The 25550-nt window shown below is 53.0% G+C and overlaps 2 protein-coding genes across 17 annotated transcripts in view; one reads left to right on the forward strand and one right to left on the reverse strand.

The window, feature by feature from the left end:
* Positions 1-1850: 1850 nt before the first annotated feature.
* On the reverse strand, positions 1851-6555 carry MST1 (macrophage stimulating 1). 10 transcript variants are annotated; one of them, XM_075096504.1, is made up of 18 exons: positions 6370-6553; positions 5874-6015; positions 5596-5708; positions 5348-5462; positions 4971-5107; positions 4779-4899; positions 4559-4677; positions 4302-4467; positions 4075-4217; positions 3899-4001; positions 3658-3794; positions 3497-3532; positions 3303-3414; positions 3153-3230; positions 2941-3087; positions 2753-2859; positions 2157-2296; positions 1851-2076 (listed from the first exon to the last, which is right to left on the reverse strand). In XM_075096504.1, exons 1-18 carry the CDS (start codon positions 6419-6421, stop codon positions 1915-1917), a joined length of 2130 nt encoding a protein of 709 aa, XP_074952605.1. In that variant the 5' UTR covers positions 6422-6553; the 3' UTR covers positions 1851-1914. The 10 variants fall into 10 exon arrangements, with proteins under 10 accessions (XP_074952605.1, XP_074952603.1, XP_074952600.1 ...); XM_075096502.1 differs by having other exon boundaries at positions 4075-4205; positions 4302-4464; positions 4779-4902; positions 5596-5741; XM_075096499.1 differs by having other exon boundaries at positions 4302-4464; positions 4779-4902; positions 5596-5741.
* Positions 6556-6810: 255 nt separating this feature from the next.
* DAG1 (dystroglycan 1) overlaps positions 6811-25550 on the forward strand; it is a 53879-nt gene continuing 35139 nt past the window's right edge. For 2 of the 7 annotated variants that reach the window (XM_075096493.1, XM_075096496.1), the window contains exons 1-2: positions 6840-6937; positions 15762-15824. The gene's annotated coding sequence lies outside the window, so the exon portion shown is untranslated. The other 5 variants (XM_075096492.1, XM_075096494.1, XM_075096491.1 and 2 more) reach the window with 3 other exon arrangements.

Genomic DNA, 25550 nt, shown 5'->3' on the forward strand with positions numbered 1-25550 from the left:
GGCCAGGCACAGCATGGCAGGACCTGGTGCAGCATGGCATGGCACAGAGCAGTATGAACAGGCACAGTATGGCACAGCATGGCATGGCATGACACAGCACAGGATGGCACCACAGAGCACTGGAGCACTGGGACTGTGGGCACATTGGGACTAATCACACCCTGGCAAGGGCCAGCTGCTCTGGGCAGGGGTGCCCTGGTGCCACCTGCTGCCTGTCCCTAGGTGGTGGCAGTGCTGCCACCAGTGGGCTGGGAGCTGGCCCTCCGCTGGGTGCTGGTGGAGGATGCCCCAAGGGTGCCTGGTGTCACCTGGAAGACCCTGACGGTTCGGCCACCATGCAGCGGGCAGAGCCCTACCAGACACAGTGAGCACCCGGGGGCCCCCGCCACACCTGGGTGCCATGGGCCCTCGGGTGCATGCAGTGGGCAGGGTGGTGGGTGCTGAACGGGACCCCTTCCCTGGTGCAGGTGCCCATGCCTTTGAGGCCCTGCTGCTGAGCCCGACGGATGGCACCACGCCATACCCCCTTCTTGTGTGCCCCCACGGTGAGTGAGGGGACGGTGGGGACACCCTGGTGGCACCCGGGGCACCCTGGGTGATGTCACTGCTGGTCCCAGGTGGCCCTCACACTGTCTTTGATGCCTGCTGGCGCCCAAGCATGGCTGCACTGTGCCAGCTGCGCTTTGCCGTGCTTCTGAGTAAGTGCAGGGAGCCTGGGGACTTGTGGCCCCCATGCCCTGCTGGGTATGCATCACTCATGGCCCCTATCTCCCCAGTGAACTACCGTGGCTCCCTGGGCTTCAGTCAGGCCAGCACCAGCTCCCTGCTCTCCCATGTGGGTGAGCAGGATGTGGCAGACACTCAGGTGAGGGCTGCTGGGCTGGGGTGTGCCAGGAGGGTGCGGATGGTTGGGTGCTGATCGTGGGGTGCAGCTGGCAGTGGAGCAGGCACTGCACAGTGAGCCCCTGGACCCACAATGCCTGGCCCTGCTGGCTGGCTCCCACAGAGCCTTTATCGCCCTCCACCTCCTTGCCCGGGAGCCCAAGCACTACCGAGCCTGTGCCCTGTGCAATCCTGTCTCCAATCTGCCCATGCTGCTAGGCAGCTCTGACATCCCCGACTGGTGAGTGTGACTCCCCCACCCCATGCCATGCCACATCCCCACAGTACCTACCAGAACCTCCATGCTGCAGGTGCTATGCCTCCCTGGGCCTGTGCTACTCCTTCAAGTGGATGCCCTGTGCTGAGGAGGTGGCTGCCATGCTGCTGCGCTCGCCCATCGCCCAGGCAGCCCAGTTAAGGCATGGGCAGGATGGGTGTGGTGTGCCAGGCATGGTGTGCTGGGCACCCACTGCCAACTGTGCTGCAGGTGCGGACACCGGTGCTCCTGTGCGTGGGTGCCTGGGACTGGCAAGTCAGCCCCATGCAGGCACTGGAGCTGTATCAGGTGCCGCGGGCCAGGGGGGTGCCAGTGTGGTGAGTGGGGTGCAGGGTGGCAGGAGTGCGGAGGGAGCCCCAGGGTGAGCATCCCCCATCCCACTCCACGGGCTATTCTGGTACCTGGAGGGTGGCCATGCACTGACTAGCGTGGAGACAGAGGCCGACATCTTCAGGAATTGTGCCTGCTGGCTCCTCTGGTACCTGAGGCAGCCCCAGCAGGATGGGACAGGCCAACACAGTCCTTAGTGCCTGTGGTGCCCCTGTAGCTGTGCCAGCCCCTATGTGGCTGCTGGCCCTAGGGATGACACCAGGACCAGGGGAGGATGGAGCAACCATAGCTAGGGGCAGGATGGGATGTGGGTTGGGGTTTGGTGCTGAATAGATATGCAAGACCCTGTGTAGTGCCCATCCCCATTGCCATCCCCAGGCCTTTATTGTGTGTTGGCAGCTATGCTAGGCTGGGGCTGAGCTGGCTCAGCCCATCTTCATCACCTTGTGGATCCAGTCGACGTAGAGGGAGATGCGGATGAAGAGGGCAGGCTGGTCCGTGCGGGCACAGACGCGGGAGGGGGTGATCACCCCTTCTAGCACCCAGCAGTCAGCAGTGAGGCAGGCCAGTGGCCCCCCATAATCTCCCTGCGGCACCCAGAGAGCAGCGTCACCATGGTGCCAGTGCCCACAGGCTCCCCAAGGCAGCAGTCCCTGGCTTGGCTCACCTCACAGGCCCCTACGCCAGCACGCAGCGGGGCAGTGCACAACTCACTCTCCTTCAAGCGCCCGCGCAGCACCGTGTTGCACTCACTGTGGGACAGCACAGGCAGCCGTGCCACATTCAGCACGCTGCCGTCCGCTGTGCCTGCAGACAGCAAGCACGCAGGGCAATGGGCAAGGATGGAGGATGCCATGGGTGGCATGCAAGGTGATGCCTTTGCAGGGGGAGTGCCATTATAGGGGATACTCTGGGCAGGGAATACTGTGGGCAAGGGAATGCTGTTGGTGGGGAATGGCATGGACGGGGGGATGTCATGGGTGGGAGAATGCCGCAGAAGGGTGATGCCATGGAAGGTGGATGCTGTGAGTAGGGAGATGCCAGGGACCCAGGGATGCTGCAGGCAGGGTGATGCCATGGACATGGGGATACTTCAAGCAGGGGGTGCTGTGGGTCACAGGATGCTGCAGGCAAGAGGATGCCATGGATACAGGGATGCTGTGGGCAAGGGGGATGCCACTGCAGAACGGCAGGGGTAGAGGATGAGTTGGCAGGGGATGCCATTGCAGTGGATGCCCTGGCAGGGGCTGCCTGCGCGGGTACCTCTGGTTTCCCCCCAGCCAGCGATCTCGCAGACAGTGCCCGCGGGCACAACGTAGCGCTCAGGCGGCAGGCAGATCAGGGCCACGCGCCTGTTCAGAGCAGCTGGCCTGTGGCAAGAAGGGGAATGGGACAAGATATCAGCCCAGCCAGAACTGGGGCATGGCGGGAGCCAGGGCACAGCCGCTCACCTTGCCAGCCTCAGCATCACCAGCTGGGACTCAGAGGGGCCGCAGATGATCCGCATGATAGGGATGGTCTGCTGGTCAGGGTCACCAGGGCCGGGGTCCTTGAAGAGTGTCCCCAGCTGCACCTCGTAGCCCGTCAGGTCAGCATCACTGCAGGATGGAGATGTGAGGGTGTGGGCGGCTCCTGGCACTTCACGCCCCAGCCCCAGCCTTACCAGGAGAAGAAGCACTGCCGTGTGCTGATCACCCACTGCTCCTTCACCAGGGTCCCCCCACAGAAGTGCACACCGGCCCTGTGGGGACAGGGGGGTCAGCATCAGGGGGGATGCTGGCCCTATGGTGGTGCAGGTGTGGCGCCCGCTCACCGATTGCGGATGCTGACAGTCCACGGTGAGTTGCCAGGCTGGCCACCGATGATGCGCCCTTTCAGCTGCAGCCTCTCATCTCGCCGGCCACACTGCTCAAACACCACTATGTCTGCAGGTGGGGTGAGTATCAGCTGGAGCTGTGCTGCTGGCACTCGCCCCATGGCACTCACCCAGCACCCGCAGGCCCCAACCTGCATTCTCCAAGATGGAGGGCACCATGCTGCCAGCTGCAGAGAGAAAGCAGAGGGTGGCATTGGGATGAGACTCAGGCACACTGGGGGGACCAAAACCAAGCCAGTGGGGGGACTGGGACGCCCGCACTAGGTCTGCAGGGGTGTGGGTAGGGGCTTACAGCAGGGCTTGATGGCACAGTAGTCGAAGGGGGTGCGGGGGTCCATGGTGTAGCACCAGGGGCCATGGCTGTCATTATCAGGGTTGCGGCAGTAGTTCTCCTCCAGGTGTGCCTCAGGGTGGGTGGCAGGTGAGATCCTGCCAGGAGGAAATTGCCATCACTGATATCATCCCCATCTCCATGCCCGTCCCTATCCCTGTCTCCACGCACCACCCCCCAGCGTGCTCCCTCGCACACTTACTGGGGCACATGGGGCGCCTGGGCAGCCCATGGCTGGCAGGTGATGCCCTTGCGCGTCTTGCTAATGTGGCCGTGGTAGCTCTCGCCATGGCTGTGGTAGCACTCTGGGGACAGGCAGGGAGGGCTGGCACCCCCGGAAGGCACCCTAGGGGCAGGTGCCTGGGGGTGGCAGCTCACCTTCGTCAGCCAGCTCGTCAGGGCAGCGGCGGATGTGGAAGCAGAACGCGACGCGGACAGTGGGACGGGCAGTGAAGCACCATGGTGCCTCTGAGCCATCAGGGTTGCGGCAGTAGTTCTCCTGCAGGTCCCTGGTGGATGGGCTGAATGGGTGCCCCCGCCCCAGCCTGCACCCATGGGTGCTGCCCACTGCCACCCACCCAGGGTGCATGTCCCCACCCCCTTACTTGCATGGGTACTTCTCGGGCATGAAGTGGTGCCGGTGGGGCATCTGGGCATCCCAGCGCTGGCAGGGGATCCCCGACACGGTGACGTTCACTCGGCCCCGGTAGCCTTCACCCTTGCCCCTGAAGCAGCTGGTGGTGATGTTGAGGGGCCGTGAGCGTTTCTCTGCTTGTGTGGCCAGAGAGGGGCAGAGCGGCAGGGTTAGGGTGGCACCCTGGACCCAGGTCCCAGCCGTGTGGTAACACTGGCAGGGACTTACTGCAGAGGCGGATGCGGCAGTATTCACGCTCCCGCCCAGGGTCGGTGGTGTAGCACCAGGTCCGCTCGGAGCTGTCAGGGTTGCGGCAGTAGTTGTCATCCAGACCCTTGTCAGGGTACCTGGGCCAGAGATGGGGAGCAGTGGTTGCGGGTGGCACCACTGCACTGGCGCATGGCATGGCTGGGGCGGCCATGCACTCCCTGGGGCTGGGGGATGGTACTTGTCAGGGTGGTAGGGGTGCTTGTGAGGGTGCTGCAGGTCCCAGCGCTGGCACTCTGTCCCCGACTCGGTGCGGTCCACGGTGCCACGGTACTCCTCCCCATTGCAGGTCATGCAGACAGCTGCTAACCGCCAGGGGCTTATTGCGGGGGTAGAGACATGGCATGGGGCATCCCTGTGCTGTAGCACTCACCATCCTCACACTTCTTGATGCCGCAGCTCTGGTGCCGGATGTTGGGGTCGACAGTGTAACACCACGGCCCATGCTTGTCCTGGTCGGGGTTTCGACAGTAATTCCCCTCCAGCCCGTTGCGGGGAGATGGCAGGAACCTGCTGGCAGGTAGGAGCGCTGCCAGGAGCCCCTCACCCTGTGGCCAGCATAGCCACAGCACTACACCATCCCCAGTCAATGCCATTGCCCCTGCACTGTCCCTATTGCCCCTGTGCTCTCCCCATTGCCCTCACCCTTTCCCTATTTGCCACCACGCTGTCCCCAGCCCATTCCCCGTTGCCCCACACTGCCCAGGGCCACTGGTGGGTGCTGCTGGGCAGCCGGGGACACGGGGGCACCTGTGGTCATGGGGTGTTGTGGCTTGCCAGTGCTGGCAGCGCAGACCCTTCTCTGTTGTGGCCTGCGTGCCACGGTAGCTGGTGCCATCAGCCACGATGCAGTCCCGCAGGTAGTCTGGGCAGAGTCGGGGACCACATCAGGGGCCAAGCCGAGCCAAGGCGGGGTGCATGGGCAGTGGGGAGCCCTGTGCCCGGTGGCCTGTGCCCCATCTGTGGTGTCCCCATGTCCACCCACGGCATCAACCCACCTTTCTTTTGGTACAGGTCGTAGTGGATGTTCTTCTGCAGCTGGACGTGGGGTGAGTGCTCGGTCCAGGGCAGCAGCTGGCACAGCTGGCTCTGCTGGTCATGGTGGAAAGCCCTGGGAGGCACAGCAGGAGCCTGGCACGGCACCCTACGGGGCCAGGGCCCATGGGACCCAGGGACACACATACGGGCACCCAGCATCCAAGTGCAAGGAGTAACCCCAGTGTCGTTGCCCCCCTGCACTCCCACCAACCCCATAATGCTGCCATGTCCCGCTCACCGGCAAGCCAGGCTCGCAGCACAGCGCTGGGCACACTGCTCTGCAGAGCCCCGCTCTGGCAGCAGCGGTGGTAGGTCCACAGGTGCTGCCAGCAGCTGGGTGGCTCGCAGGCGCTGGAAGTCATTGAGGGGCGAGCGGTGGCCTGGGGAGTGGGGCAAGAGCTCAGCGTGCCCACAGGGGCACAGTGGGGACACTCAGGCCCCATGCAGCATGGAATCCAAACCCCGCACAGGAGGGGGGTGCTGCCCCACGGAGTGTGGGACCTCTGTCCTACAGAGCACAGGACCCAGGTCCCTTGGAGCAGTGGGGGTCCCTGCCCCAGAGGGTGCTCAACACCCACTGCATCCACCTAGTTCCTGCCACCCCCCATCTAACGCGGGACAGGGCAAGCACCCGGCCCGGACCCTAGGCCTGTCTAGGCTCCACGGTGCCCCACGCTCTCCAGCCCCACAGCGGTCCCACGGCAGCCCCAACGCTGGCCCAGCCGGGGCCCTACCTGAGCCAAGGGCTGCAGCCAGGGCGAGCAGGACCCCCAGCACGGGCTGCATGGCGGCGGTCCCGCGTCCCCACGGGCTGCTGGAGCGCGGGGCCGGCCCCGAGCAAATATTTGATAGCGGGCCCGGGGCCAGGCGAGGCCGGGGTCACCCCGCGGCGGGGCCACCCGTGGGGCTCTGGGGGCGGGGCTCTGGGGGCGGGGCTCTGGGGGCGGGGCTCTGGGGGCGGGGCCTGGGGCCTGCGGGATGGGCCGGGCGGGGCTTGGCGTGGAGGGGGCGGAGCGAGGGGGAGGGCGGGGCCGCGTGTGAAGGCCGCAGGGCGCGGGGGAAGGGGAGGCGGGGCCGCGAGCGGCCAGGTGGGGCGGGGCGGAGGGGGGTGGGGCGTGCGCGGGCGCCGGGTGGCGATTGGCCCCGGCGCGCTCGTGCCGCCGGTTGCTAGGCGCCGCGCGCCCCTCCCCCAGGTATGTGCCCGCGCGGGGTCGCGCTCGCGCCGCGCCGCCCGCTCGGTGCGTCGGGGTCGCTGGCGGCGAGAGGCGGCGGGGAGCGGCCGCCGGGCCCGGCTGTCGCACGGTGAGGGGACGGGGAGACCGGGGGGTCATGGCACGGCTCGGCCTGGCGGCGCCACCTGCCGAACCGCCCTGCCCTTGGCCTACCGGGCGGGCCGGGAGCGGGGCCGGGAGCGGCTGCGCGGCCTGGGCTGATGCGCGGCGGGCCTCCGGGTGCGCGGGCGGAGCGGTTGCACCGGCCCGGCCCAGCCCGGAGGGGGCGGCTCCGCCGCCGTCGCCTCCTCAGCCTCGTCGCGGCCTGCCGGCGCCGGGCGGGGGCGGCGGCCCGGGCTGGCTGCGGGGGTCTGGCCCCGCCGCCGCGCTCCCCTCCTCAGCCTTATTTTCCCGCCGCCCCGTGCCCGGCCGCTGGTTGGGGCCCTCCCGGGGCCCGGGTGGGTGCCGCGCCCAGGGGTGCCTGGTGGAGGCGGAGCGGGCCCGGCCTGGAACACCGGGTGGCCGGGGCGGGTTGGGCTGGACCGGACAGAGGGGGGGGGCGCCTCGCTGCGGGGGCGGGAGGAGCGGCCCAAGGTGCTGGGGGGAGCGGCAGTTGTGTTGTGGCCTGGGTGGGCTTTAACCGGGCTCGGTCCGGCGCGCTGTGCGGGAACCTGGCGGCTCCCCCCGCTCACCGGGGCCGGCTCGGCTCCGTGGGAGCGCAGGTGCATTTCCAGGTGTCCGGGGTCTCTCCGGGTACACTCTCTAGGCACGCTCCCCCGGCACCCCCAGACAGGGGTGGTAGGGCACCCCCTCGACTCCCGGCCCTGCTTCAGGACAGGCCGAGCTCGTGGGGGACTCTGCGGGGTCCCCCCAGCTCCCAGGGTTGACCCTGGGTCTCGGTGCTGCAAGTGTGATGAACAGCAGAGGCTGTTCTGGGCATAACAGACTCCATAGTCAAACTTCTATCTGTGGTCAGCGGTGCAGGTGACTAAATGTAAGTAAATAGTTCTGCAAATAGTTCTGCTGTGTAAAAAGCCATAAATGCAGAATGTTCATTGTGGCCTCCTTGGCTCCACAGAAGCAACAGGCTGTGGAGCAGCTCACCCAAGTCTCCAGCACCCATCAAGTCAGCATGTGTGAATTCAGCAAGCTTTGCCACAGGCTTGCAGGTTGCAAGCTCCCTATGTGTGCTTTTAGAACTTAACCTGCTCTCTGCTGCTTATGGGTAGGAAGGTGTGGGCGGGGGAACAGGGAGCTGGGAGGTAAGGTTCGTAGGTGCTCCCTGAGGTGCTGTGTCTCCCTTGGTCCTGCAGCTTTGGGCTTGCAGGCATGGGAGAATGGCACTGACTTTGCTCACCTGTCCAAGATGAGACTAAAATCCTCTTTTTGTGTGAAAAGACCCAAGTATTCACCTATCTTCTCTAAGTCTCTCCAGGTAGGGGCTTCTTTCCTCTGCCCACTGCTGTTACTGGATGGATCGCTAGCATCTTTTGCCATGGGAGTACCGTCCTTAATAAAATTTGTTATTTAGCTTTACATATGGAATGCTGTCTCTTCCCATCTTTAGCTTTACAGATTCCTTTCCTCACTTCAAGAATTTCTAATTCAGCATAGGTTTCTTTGCACAGTCTCTGACACTATTCCAAGCATCCTAAACCATATATTCCCAATGCTTGTCATTGTACTCTTCTATCCTAAATATAGGGTAGTATGCCAACAGGAGAAGCTTGAGAGCAAGCTGAAGTGCTGGGACCACCACTGTTTACTCAGAGGAGTAATCAGCAAAGCCTGGCTGATTCCAGGCCATGCTGTCATCTTGCTGCAGGAGTTTGCACTCACTTCTTTGGGAGCTGGCACGAATTCTTGAATAACCCATTTCTTTCAGCATTGTGTAAAATGAGTAGTAAATTCTGCTTAATTGCTGATATTAGGCCTGGAGAATTGGCAAAAGCTGTGGGGCTGATATCGGTAAATGTGTTCTGCGCCTCGCTGCGTACAGTAGGTTTTGTATGGGAATTGTTAACACCGAGCACACCTCTGCTTTTAGAAATGGCTGGTACTCATTGCTAGCTTGAGTGCTGCTTATCCACTTTTTTCTCCTCTCATCTCTCACTGCCCCTTGTGCTTGGCTTGGCTGCTGTGAGGAATGAAGGAGGACACCTGACAGGTGGAGTGAGACCTCTCACCAGCTTCAGCAGTGAAGTGTGTGGTTAGAATTGGCTCAAAGCTCTGACTGTAACTTATCTTCCATGGATGGCTGGTCTGGAGGAATTCTCACATGTCTCTCATTGGCAGATCGGTACTCTGGCAGCAAGGGGGTAACATCGGAGGGGGCACTGCTATGTCCTGGCTTGTGCAAGTGCACCAGCTGAACAAGCCTGAGAGGTGCTTTGCCCTAAAGACTGGTGGTCCTGCTCAGGTCTGACAGAGAAGAGGACCATGTGGTTGCAGCAGCCAGGTCCTGTGGGAATTTTCATGCTTTAGTGTCTGCAGCACAGGTGTGAGATGCAGCATGTTGTCAGCCTAGCAGAGGTGTGATGGTTCTGCCCTGGCAGGATTGGTGTTGCTCAGCAGTAGGAATGGTGTCTCCTTGCCTTTTCCATGTCTCTTGGACAGATAATGAGGGAGATTGTCCTGGAGAGATACCAGAGTGCTGTGCCAGCCTGGGGAAGAACTCCAGCTGATGGCAGTAAAACCGTCTGTCTCATTTCGGCAACGACAGCTATCTCAAAAGTTTCGTTGTGCGGATCATTTTGGATGGTTTGTGGCTTTCTTCCTGTTAACTAATGAACTGTACAGAAGATTTAATTCTAAGAATAATTAATTTGAGTGAGGACAATGCAAACTCTGAATTCTTCTTGGGCAAACAGGGGTCATGTAAATAAATGCCCCTGGCATTCTTTATGGTGCTTGTAGACTGTCTACCGGTTACTTCGGGTCTCTTGCTGCATCTGTGGGAAGCTGTTGCTATGTGAGCTCCGAGTACTTCGGTGGTGATTTGGGCAAAAAACAAATAAACACAATTGGATTGACCTAGTGTATCTGAGCTCTTAGTATGCTGAAAATATTTGTTCTTAGGATGTTTGTGCAGTCTGGAGGCCTCTGTTCCTTAAACCCGATTCATGGAGGACTGTGACCATGTTTAAGCTAAGAAAAAATAAAAGATCAACCCAAAGAACCTGGGCTTTTAGGGATTGTTCTGTTAGATTGTTTGAGCAAACTACTAAGGTGCTGCTGGATGGAAAGGTAATATATTAACCTGTGTGAATACACTAGGTAGGTGCACTTCCTAGTCTAGTGCCTTTTCTCCATCTGTATATCTTCCTGGGCTTATCCATTGTCCTAAACTGTCTCTGGTTCAGCTTTTCTGGAATAAAATTTTAGCTTGTCATTTAGAAAGATGGTTATATATATTTGATGATACTTCTTTCTTTGTCATTGCATTTTTCACGAGCATCTGAGCTGATCTGCTGGTGCAACCCTGTCCAAAGGAGATGGTCCAAGTTCCCTGGCCAGGTGGGCCTGCTCCATTCCTCTCGTGGGTGCTTACTGGGCCTGTGAGCTGATTGCCTGGGGACAGACAGAAAACTCCCTGGCTCTTGTGTGTGGTTTGTGAGCTGTTCTGCTGCTCATGGGTGTCTGATGAGAAGGTGAGTGGCATGGATTTATTTGGGGTGTGGGGAGGCAATGGGGGCCTCCCTTTTCTGTTGACAGTGACCTGCTTGGATGTGCAGATGTGTCTTGAAACCAAAGCCTGAATTAAAGCTGGAGCTTCTTGCCTGATGGTAGCTTCTGCCTGAGTTATTAGCTGGGGTGCAAGTGATATAAGGCACCCTAGGAATGCACCCTGTTTTCCCAAATGTTGTGTCCCCCTCAAGGTCACTTCAGCCCCAGCAGTGCTGGTTTCTGGGAGCAGGCTTGATGCATACTGGGAAATTCCACAGCATCTCTGCCAATGGCCACAGTGCAGCCTTGCAGCCCTTCTGCAGCTAGGGTCCTGTCTCTTGGCCGTGTCCTGGGACTTGAGAGCTGGAGGGGGCGGCTGGGCTGGGCTGCCATGTGCTTCTACAGCTCCCTATAGCAGCCCTCATGTTTGTCTAATTGCGGAAAGCTTGCAACAGCCCCCCAAACATTAACAAAAATGGTGTTCTGCTGGGTGGCCCCCTGAGCTGTGTCACTGCTGGGCCACACCAGTCCCAATGTCACTGCAGCTGTCCCAGGGTGTAGCACAGTGAGCAGTGGAGGGTGAAGTTGCGTGGGATGGCAGAGCTGGCATAAGGCTCGCTGCTTTTGTAGAGGAGGTGTCTGACCTCCAGACATGTGGTTGTGGCTGTGGTGTTTGCAGTCATCTTGCTGAGCTGATCTTTTTTTTTATGGGTTAACTTTCTGCAAATTAGTAACTTGAATTGTCTATGGAAGGAGCTTGAAAATGCCCTAGCCAGAAGGAGCTTGTCAGCACCGGGCAGCACAGGTGGAGAGGAATCAAGGCCCAGGATGGAGAAGGAGGAGGGAGAGGTGGATATGGTCTCAGTGCTGGAGAGCGGTGCGTTAGCTCAGGATTAGCGGCTGCCTCAGCCAGCCTCATGGCTTCATGCTCTTAAAAGGGCCCTTCTCTTTCCCTGCTCTTAGCTGTGCCCTCTTGCTTCCTCCCTGTGTGCCAGCTGTGGTGGTGAGCTGATGCATTGATCAACTGATCTTGCTGACTTGGCATAACATTGTTCTTTTTTAGCTCGACCCTTTCTCTGCTGGCCTGGCAAAGTGGTCAGGAGGGGAGTCAGACCATCCTCAGAGGCAGGGAGCCGTTCTATCAGCAGAGTTCTCCCTTGGTATGGTGCTCTTGGCCATAACCGATATTTTCTTCTTCATGGTTGAGTTGTCCCCTCAATTTCACTGTCCTCTATGCTTGGAGAGTAATTCTTGGTGGGATTTGAAGGACATTGTCTCTGGAAGACCTTCACATGCAGAGTGTGGGCTTGGAAACAGCAGTAGAACTTGTCCCAGCCCTGCAGGTAGACACTGTTCAGCCTTGTTTTGGGTTTTTCTTTAGAAAAACAGGCTCCTAGCCTCATCTGACCTGTAAAGATGTATTTGAGTAAAGGTTTCTGCTGAGGAGTTATCCTTTCTTCCCCTTTTCTTGTGTTGTGGTCTCCCCGCAGTGCACAGCTATGGCATTTGCCATCACTGCAACCCTGACTAAGGGCATGGTGTTATTTTCTACTGTTCTTTTTGAGAAGGGCTCAATTCATAGAGGGTTACATGGGCAGCTTCTGAAATATCTTAGATCCTGGCTCATCAGAGCTTTCCAACAAATTGGCTTAGAAGCCTCTTCCTGCAATACTTGATGTTGCAAATACTCCTTGGTAAGGACCTGATGAGCAGCATTCCTCCTCTCCCTCCTCAGGGGCTGAAAAAGTGATTACAGGAGAGGTTTCAGTTTACCCTAGCATAGTTACAGGTCACACAAGTACTGAATGCATATAGGCAATGAATTCACACTGGCCTTTTTTTTTAACTGGACTGCACATTTAGACTTCAGAAAGCTTAATCTTCTGTGAAGTGTGTTCCTTAAGGGTGGGGATTAGCATGCAGTAATTTTGATGAGTTTCCAGTAGCAGATACTGATTGTTCTGTATCAGTCCCAAGGGCTAGGGATTGATTTTTGGATGAGCTGGAGTAAGAAGAGGCTGGGTGACAGTTTAAACCAGCAGTTTTCCACTTGAGTGTTGAATTACAACAGGTGATGTGAAAGCCTTGTGCCACTGTCACAGCTTCAGACTGTGATGTGGGGACTGTCTGTTCTGTTGGTTCCTGGCTGGGGTGTCACTGCTTGCTTCTTGTCACATAGGCTACTTCCCTCTTTCTTGTAGAAGGTCAGCCCCCAAATGGACTTTTCCAGGCTGTTTGGGAAATGTATATCTTCCCAGAGCTCCTGTTAGGCCCCAAAAGGATTTCTTTGTGTGTGTGGCTCCTTTGGGACTTTTCGATTACAGGGCAGAGGGACCAAGAGTGGTTGAAAAACTATCCCTGTCTCTAGTGCTCGGCAGTCCAGGATGCTGTTCAGATACTGCTTTAATCAGAATGGAAATAGCTGCTGGGTTTTTCCAGTATGGCTTCTGTACCTCTCCTGTAAACTTAGTCTCTAAAGCAGCCCTTCATTGTTGGTCTCTAGGTGAGTTTCCTCTACAGCAAGGAAAAGTTTCATCAGGCCTTCTCTAAATATTATTGAAATAAAATGTGTAAAAATACAAGGTGAGATCTTTTGTTATCTTTGCGTTGTGGCTCTTGGGATTTCTACAGGAAGGCCTTACGCAGGTGTGGGCTTCCAGACAGGTAGTGAGAGGCATTCTGAGCCAGGAGGCAGAAAAAGATACGAGTGTGTGCTGATACTGAATGCTCTGGGGCTCTGTTTTTCCTCTGAGGAAAAGACCTTCCATCTAGATCTGCTTTCTTTGAGGGTGAGTACTTTACTTTTCCCAAAGTAAGGGGTTCTTCTCATAACATGGTCTTGCAGTCATCACAGAATCACAGAGTGGTAGGGGTTGGAAGGGACCTCTGGAGATTATCTTGTCCAACCCCCCTGCTTGAGCAGGTACACCTGGAGCAGGGGGCACAGGACCATGTCCAGGTGGGTTTTGAATATGTCCAGAGAAGACGACTCCACAACCTCTCTGGGCAGCCTGTTCCAGTGCTCTAACACCCTCACAGTAAAGACTTTTTTCCTCATTTTCAGGTGGAATTTCCTGTGTTCCAATGTATGCCCATTGCCCCTTGGTCCTATTCATCTACGAATAGAGTTTTATGCCAGTGGAAAAACTGGCATGATGATTTTGACAGTGGGATTGCCATGATATGAATATTTGAGGCTTCAATGATTTCCTGTTTGTGTCCCTTAGACTTTTCCAGTTAGGTCTTGACATCTGTGAAGTGTGAGCTCTCTGTGCTGCAGGAGCTGGTTCCTGCATGACAGACCATGCATGGAGTTTTCCCACCCCAAAGGAAATATTTCTGGTGGAATTTTTATGATAGTGCCTGGGGCCTGTGTTAGAGAATAAAAGGTGCTTATTCTAAAACCTTCCCTGAATTAAACTTTGCAGGATCCTATCAGGAAGATACACAGAATCAGTGTAGCTGTGTGTCTTCTCTAAAAATTAGACTTCTATAGACGCAGCGTAAAGACTGGCTGGACATGAGGGTGGGACTGTGCTGGTTTGAAGGGAGAATTTTCCTCTAGTATATTTCTTAAAATTCAAACCCCCTTTGCCTATCTGCTCCCCAAATCCTCAGGACCTTTCCTTTCTCCTGCATGCCCTATAGGAGCACGTGCTTTAAGACATTGGAAAGTATAAATTCAGTAGTAGTGGCAACAACTGAACTTAATAGGTGCCACAACTTGTAACATGGATTGTAACTGAATTGATTTAAAGCTTCTGTTATGTGGTGTTTGTGCATGGAATCACTGATGTAAGGGGTGTGTAAGTGGTCCTGCTAGTTTTGAGGTGTGGTCACAATGCAGACCTGTCCATCTTGTGTGCAATAAAGCATTGGGAATAAGGCAGTAAATCTTACTTTAATTACTGTCCAGGTCAGATCAGGTGTTTTTCAGGCTGGGCACTAATATTTTTGTCAGTGGCAGTAATACAGAAGTGATTTGGACTAAGGATTTAATGTAATCTAACATAAGGGTCTGTGCCATGGCGCTGTACGTGTTTGCACGGTATCAATTCAGTCCCCCCAGAATGAGCTGTTTGGCAAAAATGTGAAATTTCGTGTCCTCTGCATGGGGAATTTTGTGCTTCCAGCCATGTTTGTAAAGCCAGTGCTTTATGTTTATCCATATGCCAGCAGCCCTGTGCTGGTTGCTCTTTCAGGAAACACTTTATCACACCTTAGAATAAAATTATGTTTGAATATCAGGGGTCAGCCTTTAGGGAAGTAAGAAGTTTGATCTTCTGAGAATAACAGTTGCTGAGAATAAATACAAATCTCCTTAAGAAACATACAGGGGAAGATAAAACAACATGTTGTAATGGTACTACATGCAAAACCCCACGAACCCTTGGTAGTAAACTAAGAAAAGTATAAGGACAGAGCTTTATGGCCTCGTGAAAACTTTGTAATCAAAGCTAATGTGAAAAAGGACTTCATTTGCCTCTGGCGAAGATGAAGAATGGTATATTGTGGACTTAAAGCACTGACAGGGCAGTGTTTTTCCCCTGTCTAGTAATGGTGATAAGCTGGGGAAAAAAAGTTGAGTTCGATTCTGTCTACTGAACATGGCAGAGTGAAGTACTCTGTGATTACCATGGTTAATTTAGGTGTGAGAAGGTTTACTTAAAAGCCTCAGTCAGAGCTGGATGAGCTCCTAGAGTCTAGAAGCAATACTTCAGACTGTGATTTGGTTCAGTCATCACCCTCCCCTCAAACCAGTGTTCCAGCACTGGTACCATGGTACTGCATGCCCCTTATTTGTGGAAACTGGAATCCTGTCTCCTCTTCCTTCTCCCTGCCACACTGGTTCTATACTGCTGTGCCAAAGCCTGCTGTGCTCCTAAAACAACCTAGGCAATGGGTAAAGTGGAAACAGTGTAACTGCTGCTTTCCCCCTGCCCCCGCAGCGGCAGTGGTGGGTTGGAGCCAGGACCTGCTGGAACAGGTAGGGCGGTACATCACTCGTTGGCATCTCGGTGACTTTTGATCTGCAAACTGGATGTGGCTCTGTGAGCTCAGCTGGGTCTGGCAGTCAGCTGTGTCTGCCCGGTGGGTGTCCCAGGGGAGAGGGGTTGTGGTACTGTCCTGCCATCACAGGAAGAAGCTGTTTCCTGCAGACCTCCACACTGCGTCCTGGTGCTGTGTGCTCTGCTCTGGTGTGACCCAGCTCAGCTGCCTCCAGCCCTTTTCTCTTCCCTGAATTGCAGGCTCTAAAGCTTCCCCTGGAGGTGCATAACTTTGTGTAGCGAGCTTAATCCTGCTGACTTCAGGTAAGCCTTTTTACACCTTTTATGGATTTCTGGTAGTCTGTTCACATGCTGATTGAAAACCATTGCCTTGATATGATGCTTCAGGAGATCATTTGAGGCAGCTTCTCCCCTGTTCCATAAAGAAAAGCAGAGAACAGGAGGCAGTGAGACACAGGATTTGATCTTTCCTGAAGTTAAGATGAAATCAAGATCCTGCAAAGAGGGGTGGTTCTGCCCTCTGCCCTTTGCCTTGGCTGCACATACCTGTGTTTTGTGATGGGTTGGTCAGCTCAGATTCTGCTAGAAAAGCAGTCTACCACTAGCATGAGGGAGATTGTGGGGAGCAAGGCTGGGTGCAGAGCTCTTCCCTGTGAGTCTTTTGGACTGGTGTAGTATGTGGCTTGGTCACTCCAGCTGAGAGCCTGGGGAAAAGTGCTTCACATGCTGAAGTCCTATTTTCTGGTCATATATGGGAATTCAGGCTGGCTAAGCTGACTCCCTATGCAAGTGTGTTTAGGGTGGGATTCTTCTTTAAGCAGTGACTTAAGATGATGATTCTTAGCAAATTCTAGGCAGCTGACTCTAAGCCCTGTTTGGGACCTGCAGTCTCAGGCTGTGCCAACTGGAAAAGGTCAGCTGAAGCTAGGAGCTGCCTGGGCACATGGCTATGTGTGTGGTTTGCAGCAAGGAAGAGCCACCCTCAGTATCTGCAGAAGCAGATGGCTTAGCTCTGCAGCCTGAACTGATCTAGGAGCAGACACCTTTCACTTCCTAGCCTGTCAGTGTCTGCTCTGGTTCAAAGCAGACCCAGGCATGTACAGAAGCTTGTAAGCACACAGGTCCACATCTCAACAGAGCACAAAAGCTGTCTGCTCCCCACTGGCAGTGGAGTAAGAGTCTTCATGGGAAACTTGGTGATGTAAATCTACTCTGAGATGTGCTTGAGGATCAGCTGGAGTAATTGAAGTGGCCAGTGTCCTCCTGCTTGGGCTTTGTGATAGCAGCCAGCTGAGCTGACTTGCAAAGCACTTTAAAGGCAAATAGTTGTCCTGTTTACCTCACCCACTCCTCAATGGAGAGGAATTACCTGTGTCAGCAGAACTGGGAAGTTATTTTTCTTTAGGCTTGGTCAGGAGGAGTATATATTTGAACTGTTCTGGGTGTAACTCGTTAAAGATCCTTCTGGAGCAGAAACAAGGCAAAACATTGCTGCTCCCCATCTGGGTGGTGATCCTGAATGGAAGCACAGCCCTCTGGGGAAAATGGTGCTACATCAGTAGCTGCTCAGCAGACTGCGTATTGCTCCTGGACTCAAACAAGTTGATGATGCAGTGTCCATTCGTGCAGGAAAGAGGTCTTGCAGCAGTGTCTTGTTCTATTTGCTATTGGCAGGCTTTAGAGCAGTTCCTTGCATAGAAAAGTCACATGAGAAAAGGGTGTAATGTATTTTTAGATTTCTTTTAAAGTGGCTTAGTAGCTGAAAAGAAACCTGTATCAAGTCACTTGCCTGCTTGCTGCAGTTTGCCCAGAAGTGCTTGAGTGGACTATTAATGTGGAATAGATCCAGTTGGAGACTTCTGCTGTAAGGGGATTGCATTGCATGCTACTAGGATACAGCTGGCTGTGGGAGGTGGCCCTTGCTGTCAGCATGTGCTGGTTAGATGCTGGTTTGGACAATAGTGGGAAATGAATGGGAGATGTCCAGCTAAAACCAATTTGATTTCTTTTTCCCCATAATCTTTTGGAATTGTTTGGGTTTTCCTTGGAAACTTTGTGCAGTGCTCTTGCATTACAGTTTTTTACAGGGTCCAAACTTGGCGTGCCCAGCTTCTCCGTTGGTTTGAGCTGGTGCTGCTGGCAGAAGAGGTCCTGCCTTTTGCTTGTGCTGGTACAATGGGAAAGAGAAGTGGTCTTGCAGACCCTGCATCCAGCCAGATGGAAACTGGCCTCTTTTTTGTCTCTTGCTTGTTTCTTCAGTGTGTGTCAGTTCCCCCATCAATTTCTCCATCTGGCTGTAACACTTGTACCAGCACAAAGCGTGGGGGCAGGGTGGGGCAGGGGAGGAGGCAGGTGGAAATGCTTCCTCTGAAAGTAACACCAGCTTAAAATGACCATGAAGCTGGCTGTTATGCTGCTTTGGGGCTTTAAGCAGGCCGGGGCACATCTGCCCTGGAAGGATGTGTCAGGGGAAAGGTTCACCTGTTCCTTTTTCCACAAAATGTTGAGTTTTGAGTCTTTGCCGCCATGGGAGAATGCATGCTGCTTGTGGGTTCTGTGTTGTGTGATCTCTTGATCTTTGTGGGCCATTGAATAGGAGGAAAAATGCACCGGAGTAGGAAGGAAGGATGATGCGCTTTATCACCTTGCATCAGGGATGGGAATATCACTGTAATGCATGCGTTGGGGGTGGAAATATGAGCTGAAATCCTGGGTTGCACATACAGGGTGAGATTATTGGTGCATCACAGTTACTTGATGCTTGTTTGGTAGCTAGGCTATTGTACCAGTGCCTATCAGATAAGAAGAAAATTGATTTCCAGGAGTCCTGCCCTTTCAGAATAAGCTAAAAGAATGGGAAGTGATGGCAGATGAGGGGGAAGGGGGGACTGGAGAGAAGTCTCCTTTAAGAGCAGCAATATTTGTGTAACAGCTAACACAAAATATTAATGTAAATAAGACAAGCTGTGATTTTTACCTTGAAGCATCTGGTGAGGTGACTCTTCAGTGATAGTGTGTGGGCAGATGGGACAAGAGAAATGGAAAGTGCCAGATCACTCTCCTTGTTATCTGAAATGGTTTTGACCATAAATAATGAAAAAGTCTGTGTATAACAAGAGGAGGAGGAAGCCAAACAAATTAAAATCTGGAGAAAGGTGAACTTTTTCGCCATTATTTGCTAGGGTGCTTAATAATTGGAAGCAATAGGTGAGAGGAGACTATAGCTTTCCCATCTCTTGCAGCCTGCAACTGAAGATTTGCTTTAATCAAGTAGGGGAAACTTTAGGGACCTGTGTAACAGATCTCACTAAATGCTGGCCTTGAATGTTTAAGAACATAATCTAAAATACAAATGTTGAGCTTTTCAACATGACCGGCTAAACTAAATATGTATTTAGCAAGCAAATTTGTTTTTCTTGTTCCTGTCACTTAAAATTAGTGTGGCTGTGCTAAGAGCTCTTCTGAGATGTTGCTGTGTCTCACCTGAGTCCCAAATTGCTGCTTAATTTGTGCCTTCTTAATCTGAACCCAGGTTTCTGGAGATGAATTGTAATGGTGAAAGCAGAGCTGGTGCTGGAACATAGTGTTTGTAGGTGCGTATGTGGGCAGAGGTGATCTCTGGGGGTACCACAAAACCGGTTCCTGCCACGTGTTGTCTGGGGCGGGTTAAAGCCTGGTACGTGCTCTTGGGCTGCGGGGAGGCGGGAGAGCACAGCAGCAGATGGATGACTGCATGTGCTGCTGTCAGGACTGCCTTGTAGGGAGATGTGCCGGCAGGCCGGGACCTTCCCGTCCCTCTGGACTGGCTGTTGGCTATTTCTGGGAAGGCTCTTGGGGCTGGTGGCTCTTGCGAGCTCTGCCCACAGGCCTGGGGATGTTTATGCCTGGCATATTGCCTGGGGCACCTTTTAGTGTGTGTATAAATACCACGTTTCAGATGCATTGCAGATTCTCCTCTGTTCCTTTTTAAAGCCTGAGTCATGAATAGGTTGGTGCTTGCTTGTGGGTCTGGCCGATCTGTCATTAGAAAAGATGTAATGATTTAACTCAGTGTCATGATTGTCTTCCTGTTGTGCTGCTCTCCTAGGTTTAGTTCTGTTATCTTCAGGCCTGAGCATCGCAGGTGCCAGGTGAGATACATATAGGCCCTGGAAAAAAGTTAATTCAGCAGAACTTGCTATGTAGCGATGTTTCTTATGGCGAGCCAGACCGGCTGCAGTCTCCTTTTGATGCAGATGCTGACTGTGCTCGCTCTGCTTCCCGGGGAGCCTGTCCCAGCTGCAGCATAGCTTTGCACTGGATTTTATAGTTAATGCTCTTTGGAATAATTTTAATTTAAAAAGTATCCAGCCAAGAAAGAGTGCAAAAAACTTCACTTCACTGGAATTATATCTTGTTTTTTGTTGTTTTTGTTTCATTTTTTTGGAAGGATGGTAGTTTTCTCTTAAAGGGAACTGGCAGTGCCAGGCCTTTAGACCTGAGTGGGAGACAAGCTTTGAGGGTGCATCCCTTTGCTGTGGGGCCAAGGTGGGTTTCTGAACTTTTCCAAACAGTGCAAAGCTCAATTCAAGACATTCCTTGCACATCTGGTAGTTTTATAGTTAACCTGTGAAGATTTTGTGTATGAAGCAGAGGTCCTGGGAAGGGATGAGAAACAAGCTATTTTTACTCAATCACAAATAGGGCTTGGCATGTTTATTTTAGACTCTGGAGCCTCTCAGGCCACTGTGGGGTTTTTAATAGTCTTCTACTGTTACTATCGGATTAAAAAATAAACTTGAAGTCTGGAAATCACAGGAAAATAGGCTGCCCTGGTGTACTTAGCTCTGGTGAGGCTCCAAGGAAGCTGCAGGGAGGAGTTGATGTTGCCTGTGTCATGCAGTGTGCCGGTCTTGGGGTCTCCTGCATGTCAGAGCAGGTTTTGCTGAGCCACCAGCTGATGATGGACTACATGCCCTTCTGTTGCATAAACTGCCCTGCAGAGCAGCTGTGCCTTGCTAGGTGTTCTAGCTAGATTTTAAAGTCCCCAGCTGAATAACTTGACCTCTGGGGAGCAAGAGGAGAGCTTGGCCATTAGGTGAGCGATGCTGCAGCAGGTTGTTTGCTGCCTCCTGTTCCAGTGAGCTTTTTGTTGCCAGGTTGCCAGCATAGCTTTGAAGTTTGGGGTTTTTTTTTTGTGGTGTTTTTTTTTTTTCAGAGAAGTTCACCAGGCAGCAGGAGGTGAAATTAATGAGATCAGCTCATTTTCCTGCTGCCACCAAAGTCTGAAATAGGGAGGATTTAGGTCAGTCCTGCTTGACGAGTGGGAGGACCTGAGGCAGGCCCCATCCCCATCCCTGCATGGCCAGCCCTCTGGTCTTGCTGACGTGGTGTCGTTGAGGAGTGTCCCTTTAATTGCAGATGTGCTTTACGCAGGCATTTCAAACTTCTAAGCTCTTTATCCCGGTTTATTATTAGAAGCTATTAAAAGTGTGGTCAATGGTGTGTTCACACCATGGTGGTGGTGTGCGTGATTTTCAGTAGTGGGTCACAGCCTCTTTGTGTCAGGCATTGTACAAACGTAACACAAGCAGCCCGGATTGCATCTGCCCATGCAGACTTAACCAAGAGCTTTTGCTTAACCAAGATACCTAGACAGCAGCTAGCTCAGACCTCTGGGCTGAGCCCCTGGTCTGATCCAGCCCCTGTGGGGTGCAGGCTTGAGATGTGGCTGATCTGAGAGACTGCGATGATTATTATGAAGCAATACTCTACTGAGAAACTAGTCAAATTATTGACTATTTAATTGATTCACTGATAAACACCGCTGATAGTAATTTACAGTTAGAGCATTTTGCACACTTACAACTCTAAAGCTGGTAGTTACTACTAAATCTGACAAATCACACTACTGCTGAATTGCCAATCTGTCACCCTTCCCTCCCATGCCACTTCAGTTAGGGTGTGAATTTGTCCCGCTTGGCCCTCCCATGGCAAGTCTTCTGGACACAGACTGCATGGAGAGTCCAGCAGGTTGTCCAGGGGGGTTCCCCAGTATCCTGGGTGGGGTTGAACTTAAGCATTGGGGTCATGGCTGTCCCTAGGTGCCCCTGCTCATACCACAGGAAGACTGACCCTCCTTTGTTCTTTGTTACACATTATTCTCCATTTTCCCCCTCTATTTCTGGACCTACATCTTCATTGCCCCTGTCCCTCCCTTTCTCTGCTCAGATTCCCAAATAACAGCCCCTTATTACTTTTTGTTCATCGGTTTCAACCTTGCTACATCCGTATCCAAATCTGGCATTCCTGTTACTCAGGCAATCTCAACCTTGAATGGCTGTATCACTGCTATAGTCATCTCAGTACTGGTGGCCTTGCAAATCCCCACATCCCAAAGCTCCCCTACAATTATGTGGCTCATGCCGGTGACGTGCTGGGTACCCTACACCTAAGATAAATGTCCCTAAGACACATCACTCCAATCTTGATTCCTCTACCTGTGCACAGTTAAGCAGCTTCTTAGGTGCAATCTGTGTAACAGTACAACACATTAATATTTTTCACAGTTTTTTTAGGTTTACCAGCATCCTTACCCTGGAGCTGCTGGAACTGCTGCCATGGCTTCCTACAGAGGTCCCAGCTAGCCGTGACCTGTGGTGTTCCACCAGAAGCTTGCAGCTGCCCTGAAAAATTTACAGCCAGAGCTGTAAGGATGGGAAAGGAGATAGAGGTGTCATCTAGCCCTGTTACTGCTGAATGGTCACGGACCTGATTTAGCTGATAACTCATGAGGCACACTGGCAGACAGCTACTTGCCCCGTGTACCTGACCCAGCAGGCATGCCTTCTCCTCATCTCCCCAGCAGGGCTGGTAGAGATGACTGCAGTACCTTGGGGGTGTTTTTCCCCCTTTCAATAGCAACCAAGAGCTTGAAGAGCAGGAGGTTTTGTAGTGAGGGTTGGTGTTTCAGCTTGGTTGTTGTCTGTTTAGTTGACTTAAATCTGGCTTTCAAAAATAGGTAAGACAACCAGGCTCAGAGTCTCTGGTCTGTTCTCCAAAGAAAACACGTGCTTGGGCACAGCTGTGTGTTACTTGGATTAAGCAGGCCTGGATTTATTTGTGAATATTAATATTTGTGTACTGTAAAGTGCTGGTGGAGATCTATGCTCTGAAGGTTAAGCTGTGTTTTGTTGGTATCTTCAGTGCACAAGAACTGCTGTGCCTGATGGGGTGGGAGCTTAGAGGAGGAGAGCGATCAGCAGAGCTGGGGTGCATGATCTGCCCTGTACGGCATAGCCTGCTCTGCTCATGCTTTGGATCTCCCAAAACTGCTGACTACCATGTCTGGGTTAGATAGCACTGCAAATGCAGTGTGTTTGGGTTGAAGAGGTGCATGGGTCTAGACCTGCCTTTACATGGCCCCGTTGAAGGATTTTGATACAAGCTTTTACAGGCAAGCAGTGTTCTCTCTTTCTTAGCTCCCTATTTGCAGGCAGGGTACCCAGGTTAAGACATACGATGGTCTGTTTTCCCTCTGCATGCTGCTTTACCCTGTCTTTAGAGGAGAAGGGCCTTTGGGGAGCTTTGGCATGTCTGTGGTGCAGTTGGCTTGTTACGTGCAGTACTTGTGTCCTGGCAGCCTCACACACTGCTCAAATGGAGCTCCCAGAGATTGCTGCCAGTTGTATGTGCTGTGGCTTTGTCTAAAGAGAGTTACTCTGCAAGCAGAATTACTGGTGTGTTTTCTTCTGCTTATTGGCCTGTAAAAAAGGAAAAAAAACTTAGATTTGAAAATAAAACCAGTGTTGTTTGTGAACAAAGATGTGTTAATCCACAGAATTTGGGCTTGATGTATCAGTAGACACCTAATGGTGTAACACAGAATAAACATGTTTTCAGAAAAGCATCTGAAAAAAAAACCTAAAGATGATCCTATGCTATAACCTAGGTAACAGGTCACAGTTTTAACAATTGGCAGCAAATTTGCCTAGCACTCTACAGGTCTAAAATTTGAAGCATTGTACTGCACTTGACTAATAAGTTTTGAAAAAAAAGGTGACTTAAAATACTTATTTATAGAAAATATACTCAGGGACTGGAATGCAGCTGTAGTAATGCTTAAAATATCCCTGGAAGAGTTGTACAGCTGGTCAGTGTTCCTCTCCCAAACTCTATATTCAACTCTTCCAAGCACTTCCATAGGTTTTTTGGACAGCTTTTCCCTGGTGTGTTGTACCCCTGGGCTGCTGCCAGCTGGTTGAGAGAGCCAGTGTGCCGGGAGGGCTCTTTATGGAAGCCCCAGTACAGGAAACCCGCTGCTCTTGCCCAGCAGTCACGGAGCAGGGTGCTGGAGGGCCTGCCCGGTGCTGGAGGGCCTGCCCAGTGCTGTGAGCCTCTACCCTGGTTGGCCTGGGTCCCTTACCCCCAGAGAGGTGCAGCTGTGGACTTGCACTCCTTGTGCTGCCAGAGGAATTCAGCCCTTCAGCCAAACAACTCGTTCCTCCTTTCATCAGACTAGCAAGCCTGTCCCCTTGTGAAAGGTGAAAGGGCACTTCCCAGCATCCTCGCTGCCAGAGACTCTCCTCCTGCAGCTTAGGGTGACCACAGGGAATGAGCATCCCACCACACACCCTGGTCCTTTCTTGTGCACCTTAAGCAATTTTCTTTTATTTCTCGTGTTTGCTGCACTGGCTTCACCCTGGCTTTTCCCATCCTCCTGGTTTTCTCAAAACTGAGAACTTGTCAGGTGCATTTTTATCAACAGAATATGCCTAATGGGCAGCTCTTACCTCTTAAAAAATCCTGTTAAGGAAGAGGAAGCCAGAAGGGTTGGGGATAGTGTCAATAACCACCTTATTGCTTGCCGCTTCCAGACCTGGAAGGAGTTGAAGTCAATGTGTTTGTTGCTCCTGCAGAATAAACAGCCTTGCAAGGATTTGGCAAGTGGAGCTGTAGCTGACTTTCCAATGCTGTTGTATAGTTTGCTTTCTGGGACAAAGGCTGCTTAGACATCTCGATTGCATTGGGGATTTTAGGGGAAACAAATTATTAGTTTGCTGTGAATGGAGAACAACTTTGCTTCGTGAGTGTGCTTTCACCAGCTTGCTACTGCACAGGCTAAATCCACATTCCCCTGCTTTGGAAGTAGAATCTGCAACTGCAGAGGCTGTTTGCTCTGTCCTGGGAATGGAGGGCTGAGCAGACCTCTCCCGACCTTCTGGTGTGTTGAGAAAACATGCTCATTTTATGGGCAGTTAATTTATAGTAAGTTCCTGTTTAAATTTCCTCCAAGAGCTGTAAAACCGGAGGACAGCTGCACCCATTAGCCAGCTAATCAAATGCTGCTCACACCTGGCTTGCCCTCCCCTTCCTCTTGCTGCTGCTAACTTTTGGCTCCTTTGTAAGAGTGAGCGTGGCAGCTTTGGGAAATATTGTCAAAAACTGGTCGGGAAGCTGTTCTGCAAGGGTAGGGGGCTGGCTGGTGCTCACGGTGTTTGGGGGTGTCCTCCTTGCGAAGCCACAGCTCTTGGGGCTGGGCTCTGTTGCCCAGGAGCATCTGGGGTAGGTCAGATTTTGTACTGCATTCACCCTGGTTTATAAAGGTACTGTTGTGCTGTCTGCCTTACAGAGTGATACTGCCTGTCAATGGAAATAACCACCCTGGTCTGAAATAAAAAGCTGGTTTGCATTTTGTTCCTCTTCCAGGTAGGGGGAAAGCTGCATTTACTTCCTGTTACCTTCTCCCTCCTTCCCCAAAGATGGCAGATAAGCAAAAACTTGTAGATGTGTTTGCAGTTGTTTGTTCTTCTTTCAGTGAAAGAAAATCACTTTTAGATGGGTGGTGGGATACCCAAACTCCAGAAACCCCACTTTGCCTTGGCTCCCTGCAGCAACCAGGCTGATAGGATTTCAGTACAGGTGTGCGCTCTAATAAATTTGATGCTAATAGCTAATTTTGATCAAGCTTGACAGGGAGGTTGGGATCTTAAAGACACTGAGCTCTTAAGAGAAGTCCTCAGAGCTACTTTTTCCTCTTCTGACAACAAG

Source organism: Phalacrocorax aristotelis, chromosome 6, assembly GCF_949628215.1.
Source record: "Phalacrocorax aristotelis chromosome 6, bGulAri2.1, whole genome shotgun sequence".
NCBI lineage: Eukaryota > Metazoa > Chordata > Aves > Suliformes > Phalacrocoracidae > Phalacrocorax > Phalacrocorax aristotelis.

Excerpts from the sequence above, each read along its gene's own strand:
- MST1 (XM_075096498.1), bottom strand. The coding sequence starts at position 6,421 with ATGCAGCCCGTGCTGGGGGTCCTGCTCGCCCTGGCTGCAGCCCTTGGC. Across the intron at positions 6,016-6,369 it reads GGCTGCAGCCCTTGGCTCAG|GCCACCGCTCGCCCCTCAAT; the intron begins GTAGGGCCCCGG and ends CCCACTCCCCAG. Across the intron at positions 4,002-4,074 it reads TGACGAGCTGGCTGACGAAG|AGTGCTACCACAGCCATGGC; the intron begins GTGAGCTGCCAC and ends GCCTGTCCCCAG.